The following is a 12,975-nucleotide window of genomic DNA, read 5'->3' as shown; positions in this document are numbered from 1 at the left end:
GATACCCGGAAGAGAGCGCAGCATGGAGGAGACGCCGGGTCCATGTGATGTTCATGGCAGAATCTCCGGCTACGAAGGGGCTGTAAATTGCCCAAAAAGAGACCAAAGCGCATCCCTTAGGGGTATAAGTCGATACACAGGTGGCTGCAGGGACATGAGACCGGGTAAGTGAAATTTACCAGATAATGGGGCCTACTGCTGCATACGGTCTAGGATCAGCAAGCCTTTAATTGTTCCCTTACTGACAGCCCTGTTAACGATCTGTGTCTGGGAGTAGCACATATGTTAAATAAGAGAGCGAGTTAATCACTTTGTTTCTCTCTTTTATTGTTGCAGGTCGTTCCTCGGCCCAGAAGGCCTCTGTCAGACCCTCCTCTACTTTAATAGCACAAACATGCTGGAAATGCGGTACTGTGGAGTAGTCTGTTTAAGCCTTGCAACACAAACCCTTTGAGCCATACATGTGTGGTAAATTGGCTGAGAGTATCTGTTTTAATGAAGTTTTTCTTAAATCAGTGCAGGAGGGTTGCCTAATCCAGTCCTTGTAGACTACAGCTGCTACTCATCAGAGCTTAACGCTTGTGAGCACAGATTAAGATAGTCCGTCTGCTCTGGAATGTATGTTCTCTAGAGCAGGACTCTTTCCTCTTTTCAGAATCTCAAGACATTCCCTCTGCAAACAGGAATGAACGAGATCCAAGGAAAGACACTAGCCAGCCCAGGTCCTTAACTAAGTAAGGAGGGCTCGGGCGGTAACCGATTTAAAGAGAAAAAAGTTCCTAAAAACTGACAAAAATCTCTTTTTCCTGGAAACTGTGGTGTAGTGGGCTATGCTCGTAAATAAAGATTGCGGGATCATGAGCCAAGACCCAATCAGGCTAAACACAGTAGGTGTGTGATTAGTTACTATGGAAAGGATTCCTTAAAGCAGTGTACACCACTCAAAGGATCCCTACACCAGCCTAGAAGGTACAAGGACTTGGGGACACCCAGTCCAGAGTTATTTCTATTCACAATCACTGAAATATATAATTTTTCAGGAATAGATTTGCTGGTAAAATTCTCTACCGACTAATTGGCCTACACACTATAAGATTTTCGGAAGATTTTTTCCGTTAGACTCGCCAAACCATATGATATGGGAGCAGATCTAAACACTTTCAATTTGTATGCAATGGCAGGCCCTTGCACTACATTGAAAAGGGTAAATCTGAAGGAAATCTACCAACAAAAGTTGGATGGTGTGTTTTCAGCTTTATGCCCTGTACACACTATCAGATTATCTGAAGACTTTTGTCTTCAGATTTACCTTTTCTATGTAGTGCAAGGGCCTGCCGGATTGCATACAAATTGAAAGTGTTTAGGTTTGACCTCATATTATATGGTTTTGGTAAGTCTGCAGACAAAAGTCTTCAGATAATCTGATAGTGTGTACAGGGCAAGACTGACTGGGGTGTGGTGATATCTTGCACAGGTCCTCTGATTCATTATCTTGATCAGCTGTAGCTGCAAGTTAACCATCCCCACCTAAAGTGGCCCTTGTTAAAAGGAGGCATGAATTGCTAAATTCTTATAATGTGGTTAGAGCTATAGCAGACACCTGCTTACTATCTGGCCAAAAAGATTTTGGAATTCAGGAGCTTACTAAATTTATCTCAGTAATTAAAAGCTCACAAGACATTTTAAAGTTCCCTGTCCATAGTTGGGGGGTATGATGTCGTATTTAACAAGACTCAGCTGTTCAGTCAGTTATAGCCTCTGCAAGAACAGCGACTCTCATGAATACTGCTAGGAGAGCAGTGTGTGCAAAGCTTATGAAGGAGATGTCTCGTCCAAATTAAGACTTTGTGCCTGGCCTGGCAAAGGATTCTTTTTGTGTGATCAAGGCCTGAAGGATGTTTATCTAGATCCCCAGGGAACAGGTTATCCCAATTTTTTTCCCGCAATGGAAAAACATCTCAACCAGCCCTTATATCCTCTAGATCATTCAGAGAGGATACAGACTGAAGTTTTTTTTCTTCTCAGCCAGTGGCAGAGATAACTGTATCATATCCCTCAAAGAAAAACCCTGTTAAAGGGGATTCAAGAGTGGATGGAGCAGAGGGTAAATACCCCTGTACCGTGAAATCAGGTCTTCAAAGATTTTTGACTCTCACGCATTGTGGTACAAACCCGCAAATAGATGCCGTCGGGTTGTATATCCCAGAAAGCTAAACAAGTATATGGTATACAAAAGATTCTCAATGGAGAATATTCAGGTAGTCAAAAAATCGGGTAAGAGATGGTTTTGTATGACTACTCTGGATTGAAGAGACGCTTACAGGCAGGTTCCAATTCATCTGGAACTCTAAGCATTCCTAAGATTCGCAGTGGAGACTGCAAATAGGACAGCGTCAGCTGCAGGGCCCAATATGGATCCCTTATTTGGGCTATAAGTTGACCCTTTCAAAAGCAGCAAAACAGGCGGACACACAAAAAGTGATGTCAGTCCTACAGCCGGCAGGGTGGCTGATAAATGAGGAGAAATCCTCAATAGAACCGGCTCAGGTTCAAGTCTGCCTGGGGTATAAGATAGATTTCAAAGAAACTGTTTTTCCCGGAGGAAAAGAAAAAGTGGTCTCGGCGGTGGAAAATGTCTGTTTTCATCCTCTGTGTTTTCAGGGGACAGAGCATGAGGATGTTTGGTCTGATTACAGCTTGTATCCCAGTTGTAGAGTGGCCCAACTACACTCACGAGACCTTCAATATTTCCACCGGCTCTCTTGGAACAAGAGACAGAAGTCCCTAGACAAAATAAATCACGCTCTCCCCTCAAATAATATCATCATTAACCTAGGGGAAGGCCGACTTGGGGGTCAAGAACAACCCTTAAAAAGTCACCATGGACGCAAGTTCCAAAAAAGGGGGGAGCTGACCTGGAGGTTAGACCGACTGGGGTGTGGTCATATCTTGCACAGGTCCTCTGATTCATTATCTTGATCAGCTGTAGCTGCAAGTTAACCATCCCCACCTAAAGTGGAAGAATCTCCCCTAAACAACTTCCCACGTACAAAGTATTTAGGAATTGAGATCTTTGAGTACTGGTCACAATAAGGCCCATACCCAGAGTACCTGGGATATCAGGCCTCACCCAACTACAGAGAGCTAAAAGTGGTGGAAAAGGCCATAAAAACTTTCGGAAAGGACATTTTGGGAAAAAAGTCCAAATCTATTCAAACTATGCTACAACAGTAGCTTACCTGAATCATCAGTGGGTGCCAGCTCAAGGACCCTATTAAAAATTAGCTCAGGAGACACTGAGCTGCGCAGAAAAGAGAATAATTTCTCTATGGGTGTAATGCAGCCATAGCTTGCAGGTTAAGTACTCTGACAGCCATGGGAGACTTCCTAAAAGGCATAGGTTCGTATCCCTGTGTCGGCTCTTACCCGTGAAGGTACCACAACTCGCAGGTTAAGTACTCTGAAGGCCAGTGAAGCCATGGGAGACTTCCTGAAAATGTGATGTTTAAACTTCACATTGGCACCTTGTGACAAGTCACTTTTATAAAAGGGAAGGACAACTGGGAAGAGGAGTTCCTCAGTCGTCATTCCATCAAACGGACAGAATGGGAACTGAATCCCAAAATATTTCAACTTCTAGTCCAAAGGTTTGGTCAACCGGAAGTGGATAGGTTTGCCACTTGACAGAGCAAAAAAGTAAACCAGGTCCTCGCCTGGACATAACAAAACGATACGGTAGGCTGGGATACCCTAGCACAGCCATGGCACTCTAGGCGAGCATATGCCTTTCCTCCTCAAAATCTGATTCCAAGAATCATACAGAGACTCAGTGGATGGCTGCAACTGCGTCTCATAGTGATTGCCCCTTGGGGGCCAAAGAGAACGTGGTTCGCGACTGATATCCCCATCAGTGACAGCTCCCTGGAAACTAACAGAGGTTCCAGATCTGTTAATACAAAGGCCTCTTATTTCACCCCAGGCCACAGGTTTTTCAGTTAACAGCCTGGGTAGTGAGCGCCAAATCCTGAAGGGAAAAGGTTGTTCAGAGTCATTGATACCCTCCTTCCAAGTAGAAAGCCAGTATATAGGAAAATGTATTCCAAAATCTGGAAAACATTCTGTACTTGGCAGAGTCAGAAGAAAAAATTCCTCTGCCTCAATCCCCGTTATCCTGGAAATTTTACAGGATGGGGTAGATAAGGGGGTGCCAGTTAACACCCTTAGAGTACAGGTAACGGTACTTCTGTGTTCTTAGATAAAAATCTGGACAAAGAGCCTTTTCTAATTAAAAAGATTGGTTAGTTCATGGATGAACGACCCCGATCAATAGACCTAATGTTTCAGCTCGGAACTTAACGCAAGTACTAGAGACATTAGCTAGTGAACCCTCGGTACCTGCAGAGAAGGTTACTCTAAATATCTTGGCAAATAAGCTAACTTGCTGTCGGCAATTACCACAGCCAGAAGAGTGGGAGATTTACAAAAAATCGTCCATAAAGGAACTCTTTATGCTAATTCTCTAAGACGGAGTGATTCTTAGACCAGACCCACTGTACCTACCCAAGGTAGTTTCTTCTGTTCACAGAAATCAAGAGATGGTCTTGTCATCTTTTTGTGTGAAAAACCTAGCTGTGCAAAAGAACGGAAATTCCATTGTCTGGATGTAAGAAGTGTCTTCTCACAAGATCTGGAAAGAACCAAGGGGTTTAGAAGGTCTAGCCACCTGTTGGTTCTACATTCTGGACCAAGAAAGGGATTGCAAGCATCAAACCCTCGATCTCGAGGTGGATTAAGCAAGCCATTAGCATGTCATATAAGGTGTCAGGTAAACCCACACCCGCAAAGCTAAAGGCACATTCCACAAAGGGCACGGCAACTTCCTGGGCCGAAAAAGCCGGAGCATCCTGGGAGCAGTCCGCCATGTACCCATCTGGTCCAGCAAAGATACATTCCTAAAACACTATTGTGTGGAAGTACTGTCGCAACAAGACCTTGCCTTTGGCAGAAAGGTTTTACAGGCAGTGGTCCCGCCCTAACGTAGGCCAGTATGGATTCCTTTATTATCCTCTCATATGTAGGCCGTCCTGGAAGGATGAAAGGAGAAAACTTACCGTTAGTATACTGGTAACGGCCTTTCTCTTAATCCTTCCAGGACGGCCGGCCTACTTCCCGCCCAAGATGGTGGTGAGTTCTAAAAAATATGTATATATATATATGTATATGTATATATGTGTAGCTGTATGTTATTGAATAACTATATTCCTTGAAAGTTCGGCTGGAAAGCTACTTTTCTATTACTGAAGCTCAAGGATGGGTGGGACCTTTTTAACAGCTGCAAATTAGTTGTGTTTCCTGTGAGGCGGAGCCACAATCTCTCATATGTAGGCCGTCCTGGAAGGATTAAGAGAAAGGCCGTTACCAGTATACTAACGGTAAGTTTTTCGTTTTGATTGGTACAGTTTTCTTCTGAAAAAATCGTAAGAGCAAGAATAGGCATGCTCAGAAACGAAAGAACACATACAAAACAATTCAACACATGACATCACTTCTGAAGTTGAATTCTGTCGTAATAGAATTTTCGTATGAAAGTAACCTCTTCACTTTCCACATGAAACAAGCATGCAACAAAAAACAGACGACATATCGCTCGATAATCTGATCGTGTGTACGAGACTTTATTGAAGTTTTGAATAAAAGGTAACACACTTCCTGTCTTAGAAGGACAACACTCAATCCCTGTACATTCAAAAAAAGAGCAGCTTTGTCGCCCTGGGCTGCGTGGTCCTATTCCAACTTCAGAACATGTCTCTCTCTCCCCATCTTTATAACATAAGGGGAGTGTTCTGTTGTCCACAAAGGAAAACTGAGCTAGGCTAAGCTTCAGTGGAGCGGTAGAGCACCCAGGAAGTAATGAGCTCATTGGATTTCTGGCAGGTATTTTTGTGCACCTATTGAATAGAGAGAACATAACGATACATTCTCTCTTTTACAGACCAAAAAAAAGAGCAAATAAAATGTCATTGTTGGGGCATACATAAACCTTTTAAGGTTAAGTTTTCAAGGCACACTAAAAATAACTATTCTCTAGCCGGGTGCGGAGCAAAGGAATATTTTGTCTTCACCTTTCCTTTCATACACAAAGAAAATATGTTTTTGTTCTGTGCTTTTATGAACTTCAGTTGGATTGTACTCTTTCATTAAAATGCTTTTTCTTTTCCCCCTCTTAGAGAAGCGCCCACTTAGATGCTGTACGTGTTTTACTTTAAAGGAGTTCTTTCGCTACATGAAATGGGCTGTACCAGCATTTCTTTACTTTCTGGATAATCTGATCTTTTTCTATGTTTTGGCCGACTTACAGCCAGTAAGTACTTTTAGTAGATTCATATATGGCTATGGCATTTTTTTTTCTTTAACAGAGTTTCATATTTTAGGGCTCAAGAGCACATACGTACAGTACAATTCCAATGACTAGTATAGAGAAAATGAAAGCAGTTTAGTGTAACGGAATAACACATGCTATGTATACAGAAATGCAACAAATCCGATGCAGGTGAAAAGCAACTGACAACATAAGTGGATGTGTGATATGTTAAAATTCAAAAAGTCAGATGCTGTGCTCCAGATCCTTTTTAATGTCTCTTAATTGTATGTCCATAGCAAAACCTCAAGTCTTGTGTACACATAAAGAGAACTATACATAAATACTAAGACTTTAAAGTGCTAGTAAAGTTTTTAAGTTGTAGCTACAGGTAAGCCTATAATAAGGCTTACCTGTAGCTACAGTGATTATCGCCTGAACTTGCGGTGTTTAGGAGATATTCACACTGCATGCAGCCGTTGAGATCACCAGCGCATGGGATCTGAAGGTACGGCATACCGCGTGGGACTTTTTAAGCTCAGTGCCACAGCCGAGGAAGTGACGTCATTGCAGCCCTGGCCACTCATACAGCAGGAGCTCACGAACCTGTATGGAAGACCAGGGGAAGATGAAAGCGCTGTCAGCGATAGAGCGCCGCTGGAGGGCTTTGTTCTAAGGTAGGTATTTCATAATGTTAGTGTGCAATGAATACTAGTACATTATGCCCTTACCCTTGACGGTTTTTTTTTTTTTTTTTTTTTGCCAGCCACGGTTTACTAAAGTTTACTAAAGTATATGTTCAGATACAATAGAGAATGGTAAAAATCTTTGTCAGATTTTTTTTTCCTTACCCATCTTATTAGTGTCCTGTTGTGTCTCTGGAATGGAAAATTTGAGAAAATCCCTTCTTTGACAGTTGTTGCCACAAAAGGTTTACTTCTTGTTCAGATGACAATGGTCACCAGGTCAGTTAAAGTGGGTACATTTCCCCTGTGTGGATATAGATGGCAGTAAAATCCTTGCAGGGGTTTTACTTCCATGTTTAAAAAAAAAATAAACATTTAAAAAAAAATCCGCTTAGAAACACTTTTATTACACTTTTTTTAGTAAATTTTTTCAAAAGTTCTGACTTTTTTTACATTGCGTGGCAGATATTTTAGGACAATGCACTTACGCAGAGCATCTAAGCGATTATTGATGATAAATTTTATCCCTCCCCAGTGTTTTCTGCTTTTATTATAAGAAAACACCCTGTGTGGGGTTCACTCTAGCAGTTTAGGAGCTCTTAGGTGCATATTGATTAACCACTTTACCACCGATTCGGCACTGTGCGATTTTAACTGACAATTGCGCGGTCGTGCAACGCCGTACCCAAACGAAATTTACGTCCTTCTTTTCCCACAAACAGAGATTTCTTTTGGTGGTATTTGATCACCTGTGCGATTTTTACTTTTTGCGCTATAAACAAAAAGAGCGTAAATTTTGAAAAAATAACAATATTTTTCACATATTTTTATATGAAATTCCCCCCCCCCCCCAAAAAAATGTAAAAATCAAAATTTTTTTTACGTTTTTGGCTAATTTGTTTTCTGCTACCTATGTTTGGTAAAAAAAATTGAAATAAGCGTATTTTGATTGGTTTGCGCAAAAGTTATTGCATTTACTAACTAAGGGAAAAATTTATGTCATTTTCAGTGTTTTTTTTTTTTTTTTTTAACGAGTAATGGCGGCGATCTGCGATTTTTTTTTTTTTTTTTTTTTTTTTTTTTTTACGGGACTGCGACATTGCGGCGGACAGATCGGACCCCTGACTGACATTTTTGACACTTTTGGGGTTACCAGTGACATTACTACAGTAATCAGTGCTATAAATATGCACTGTTACTGTAAAAATGACACTGGCAGGGAAGGGGTTCATTTTTATTGGTGATCAAGGGGTTAATGTATGCCTGGTGCTTACTGACGTGTGTGGGGGGAGGGGACTATGTGACACAAGGACAGATCGCAGGTTCAGCTATGCTGAACCCTGCAATCTGACCCTGCCTGTCACTTAGGAGATCCGCCCGCTTGTGTTTACACAAGCAGGCGGATCTCCACACTCGATTCCCCGATGATTGGGGAAGAGCAGCGGCGATCTCTGCCGCTCCTCCCCTGGCCCGACTCCCGCTGTGACTGAATACAGCGGGAGCGAACCTCCGGCGGCGCGCGCGCGCCACAGAGAGAGGGGAATGTCTGGTGACGTAGTACTACATCGCCAGACGTTATCGAGCCACTTTTCCGCAGTACAGCTCTAGTGAGCAGTGCAGAAGTGGTTAAAAGAGAAGTATGGGTTTTGTTTTTTGTTTTTTCAGAATCCTACTTAGCTAGGTAGATGCAACATTGGTCCTATTCTGCATCTGTCCCTCGCCAGCTCACACACCGCCAATCACTTGGTTCTCAGGACTCCCTGAGTAGAGAGCTGGTGACTGGCTCACTGGAGCACCAGGCTATGGAGTGGGCAGGAGCGGGAGGCTCTTAGTGGCTATGCCCGCTGTCTGCTGAAGACTGGTCACAGGAGTGCAGAACGAACTGCACTCCTGTGATCCACAGGAGAAGTACAGACAAACAAGCTTTGGCTGTACTTCTACTTTAAGTAGCTAAAGATTATTGCTCAGTTAATTTGCCGTTCAATGTTGGTGGATGTTTCTTCATAGTTAAAAGGCCTATTCAACCTGTGTACATTGACTGACTTCCTATTAGAGGGTGGCTTTGTTTCTTCTCCATGGTCCCGCTTTATGTAGCATGCATAGAGCAGTGCACGTGACCGCAGCTAATGCGTTCTGCTTGTTCCATACAAATGGAAGGAAGGGGAAAAATGGAAGGTTTGGAAATTCACAGAGGACATTGCAAAGGAGCAGAAAAACCTCAGTAAAACTTTTTGCATGAAAAACGGGGCCATTAAGTAGTAAAATGTGTATGGATTATTTTAGGAGAATAAGGATATGTTTGTTTTCTACCATAATAACAGAAATATCGGGCACCATTCACAAAGCAGATTTTTCTCTATTTTTGGTAAAATATCTCATAGCGTTTTTCAAAAGGTTTTTTGGCATTCACTAAAAAAAAAAAACGCTACTAAAATACTGCATGAGATATTTTATGAAGTCATGCAGTATTTTAGTAGTGAAAACATGCGGTAATATAATGCCTGGCGGTAGCTGGCTTATTTATCAACAGTAGTAAATACCGTGCTGTTATAAAGCGGGCGGCCGCAGTCATCCTTAACAACCAGTAACTGTCATGGTTGTTTAGGAGCAGGCGGCTGCAGCGTCTTTAACAACTGAGTCATCAGCTGTCAGCGGACCCCCCATGTTGAGGGCATGTGGCCTGGTATAGTTTGCTCGTCCCCCCCCCCCCATGGGGGTTCCCCTCAAAATCCATACTGGGCCTGGTACACAGCATTTTTTTTCCCTGATTTTTTTTTTTTTTTTAATGCCGGGAATTCTTTGTTACATTCAGCTGTCAGCGGGGAACCCAGCAAACATGTGTTTGCTATGTTTCCCATACACACTGGAACACAGCCTAGCACTGTGTTAAAATGCAGACCTTTTATTGCAGTGCACCTGGGCGATTCACATTGCAGTGTCGCGCTGCATTGAATGACGTACATGTTTTGTACAGTTCAAATAAAGTTTGTATGTAAAAAAAAAAAAAAGACTCGTGCACCACACTGCCCCCTTGCACAGCCGGCAATGCAGAGCGGCCAGAGCAGTGATTAGCTCCTGCCGCTCTGCGTTGCATTGTGAATATCATGCAGCATTATTTCACAAACTTAAACAGCATTAGTAGATACAGACAGATTGAGGAATAATCTTATTATCTAAATGTTGAAATGAATAGCAAAAAAGCGAAAACATCCTCCAAGCAGTTTTTCTATAATTACTGGTATTCATTCCACCCATTTGGTCGCTAGTGTTTGTGCAGATGGTTTACAATGATTGTACTTGTATTCATTCTTCTGTTCTATTAATTCTTCTTTTCTGTTTTGATTTTGCTCTTAGGCCATGGCTGTATTGTTATCCAATTTTGTCATTATTACAACTGCATTTTTCTTCAGGATCATTCTTAAGTAAGTGAAGATTTATTGAATATTATAATGAACCACTAAAGGGATTTTATAGATGAATCAGTGTGTTTTTTTTTCCCCATCTGTGATTGAGAGGAAAAGGCTGTAACTTGCTTAAATTGCTGTGGAAAGCAAGTGTTTGATAGCAGTATTGTGGTGCTGACAAAGCAGGGTATGTCGGACTGCTGGAGAGAAATCGTCAGTCCTTAGCTGCCGTCTCCTGCTTAGCATAGACCGTTTCTGCTGGAGGGGACCATTTAACACCTACTTTTTGATCAACCCTTTAGCGATTTTTCAACCTGTGCTTGCAGAAAAAAAAATTGCACCATCTATGGCTGGCTTTAGGTTCCTAACTCTAACATTCATGCATATTGTTTATCATAATAACCCTGCCTCAACTGTGTGCTGGCAAATCTTCGTTCTCAGTTGTAAACTAGATTTAAAACTGTCTGTCCTAACAAAGGATTAAATAATTTGAAGCTGGCTTCCTGCATTGTATGTTAATGAGGGATGGCTTTAGCTGGGCACACATGATCCGAATATCAGCTAGTTCAGCAGGAACCAATGGCATTCAGGCAGTGTGTACAGGAAACCAGCAACTGACCAGCAGCTGATTAGTGTGTTGTGGCGTTGGGGGGCAGTCCCCCTGTCAGAACACAAAAGCACAGCGGGGAAGATCGCCACACAAACATTGCTTAGTTGGTACTGCGACCTCTCTCTTTTTTTTTTTTTTTTTTTGTTCAGCCCACTGGATTGAAAAAAAAAAAAAAACGAATGTGTGTACCTAGCCTTAAGCTCCTTTCACACTGGCGGAGTTCGCCAGCAGATCCTCCTGCTTAGCGGGGGATCTCTCTGCTGATCCCCACTGAGCAGGCAGATGACAGGTCTGTGTCCACTCAGCTGATGCAGAGCGGACAGGGACACAGCCTGCTGTCCTCTATGGGCTGTTGTATAGAAACGTGGACTGCCTGTCATCTGATCCAATCCGCCAGACAGATGGATCCCCATTTCACTGTTTTTAGTGAACAGGATCAAATTGGATGTCGGCGGGTGTCAACAGACACATTTCTGTTGACATCTGCCACTCCATAGAGAACAATGGATGGTCCGATTGGGTTCGTCTGAAAAACTGACAGGCAGACCCGATCAGTCCGTCTGTGTGAAAGGGGCCTTGAAGTGATTTTTATATAATAAAAAAATAAATAATAAGCCTATAAGTCTTACCTGCTCTATGCAGTGGATTTGCATAGAGCCGCCCAGAACCTCCTCTTCTGGGGTCCCCTTCTCAGAGAATGCATTAAGGTTAAAAACTTAAGGCTGGGTTCACACTTATGCAATGCTGGAACCACAGCGATTCCTGTGCGGGCTCCCGCATCGCATCTGAATTGCAGGCAGTTTACACTGCTCTCTGCGAACCACTTGCAGGTGTCAATGTAAAGTTATTGACACCCCCAAATCAGTTTGCAGAACACAGTGTGAACTGTGAAATCGGAGGGAATACCCATGCAATCTGATTCCAGTGCAGACCAACAAAAGGGTCCTGCACCATTTTGGCGGGATTACAATGCGATTTCAGCCATACAAACTGTATAGTTGAATTCACATCGCTCAGACATCGCATCTGATGTGCACAGCAATGCGGTGAAAATGACATGCAATCTCTGGCATTGCATAAGTGTGAACCCAGCCTAAGCCTTTAAGAACCACTTTAAGCTGGCCTAACATGGACCGAAACTCGGCTGGTTCAGCAAGGACTGGTCAAATTTCGATCCATGTATGGCTTCTGTGGTTGAACAGACATCAATCTACTGATAAACGTTCGTTCAACTTCCCTGTTCAACCCCGCTGGTTGAATGAAAAAAAAAAATGGACTCCTCTATGGCTTGCCTTAAACCGACCAAATCCGTGGTGATAAAGAAAATCGAGTCATCTGTGGGCTGCTTTTGTCTGTGTGGGGATAGATAATTTTTCATTCATGGAAGCTATAGTATGGCTTCCCTTAATGGAGGAGATGGGCAAAAAGGGTTGGCATAGTTGAATACTCTTGATGAGTGCCTGTCACGGCTCCCTCAGCTCCATTAAACCCTGTCGCACCAGAATATTACAGAGTTGAGGGTAGGGGGGGAAATGTCAGTTAAACCAGGATACCGCAGCACAAGGGACACATCACACTGGTAGGAAGTAATGCCCACTGTGCTAATTTTATTATTTTTTTTTATTTTTTAAGTAAAGTTTGTCTTTAACAATAAAAACCCTTGAAATAAATGAATTCTGTATGTCACTCTTCCCCTAGTTATACAGTAGATAGATTACACGTGTAGGGATTGTATAAACAGCCACAGTGCTGCTGTTTTTACAGTGGGGCTTTCACATGACTTATAGGAATTAATTTATTACATAGCACACCCCTGTACCCTGCACTCAGTATGTAGCGCACCTCTGAACTCGGCACCATGTGCGTAGTGCACCCCTGAACTCTGCACTCAGTACATAGCACATCCCTGAACTATGC

The 12,975-nt window shown here is 42.7% G+C and overlaps 1 protein-coding gene across 1 annotated transcript in view; it reads left to right on the top strand.

Annotated features, from left to right (window-relative positions):
* Positions 1-12,975, top strand: part of SLC35A5 (solute carrier family 35 member A5) — a 39,882-nt gene that overhangs the window by 15,333 nt on the left and 11,574 nt on the right. The window contains exons 3-4 of the mRNA XM_082245664.1: positions 6,233-6,361; positions 10,399-10,466. Of these exons, the coding sequence (XP_082101790.1) occupies positions 6,233-6,361; positions 10,399-10,466 (197 nt within the window). The remainder of the gene's footprint in view (positions 1-6,232; positions 6,362-10,398; positions 10,467-12,975) is intronic.

The sequence above is a fragment of the Pelophylax lessonae genome (genome assembly GCF_965119305.1).
Source record: "Pelophylax lessonae genome assembly, chromosome: 2".
Lineage (NCBI taxonomy): Eukaryota > Metazoa > Chordata > Amphibia > Anura > Ranidae > Pelophylax > Pelophylax lessonae.
This window is presented reverse-complemented; position numbering and strand designations above follow the sequence as displayed.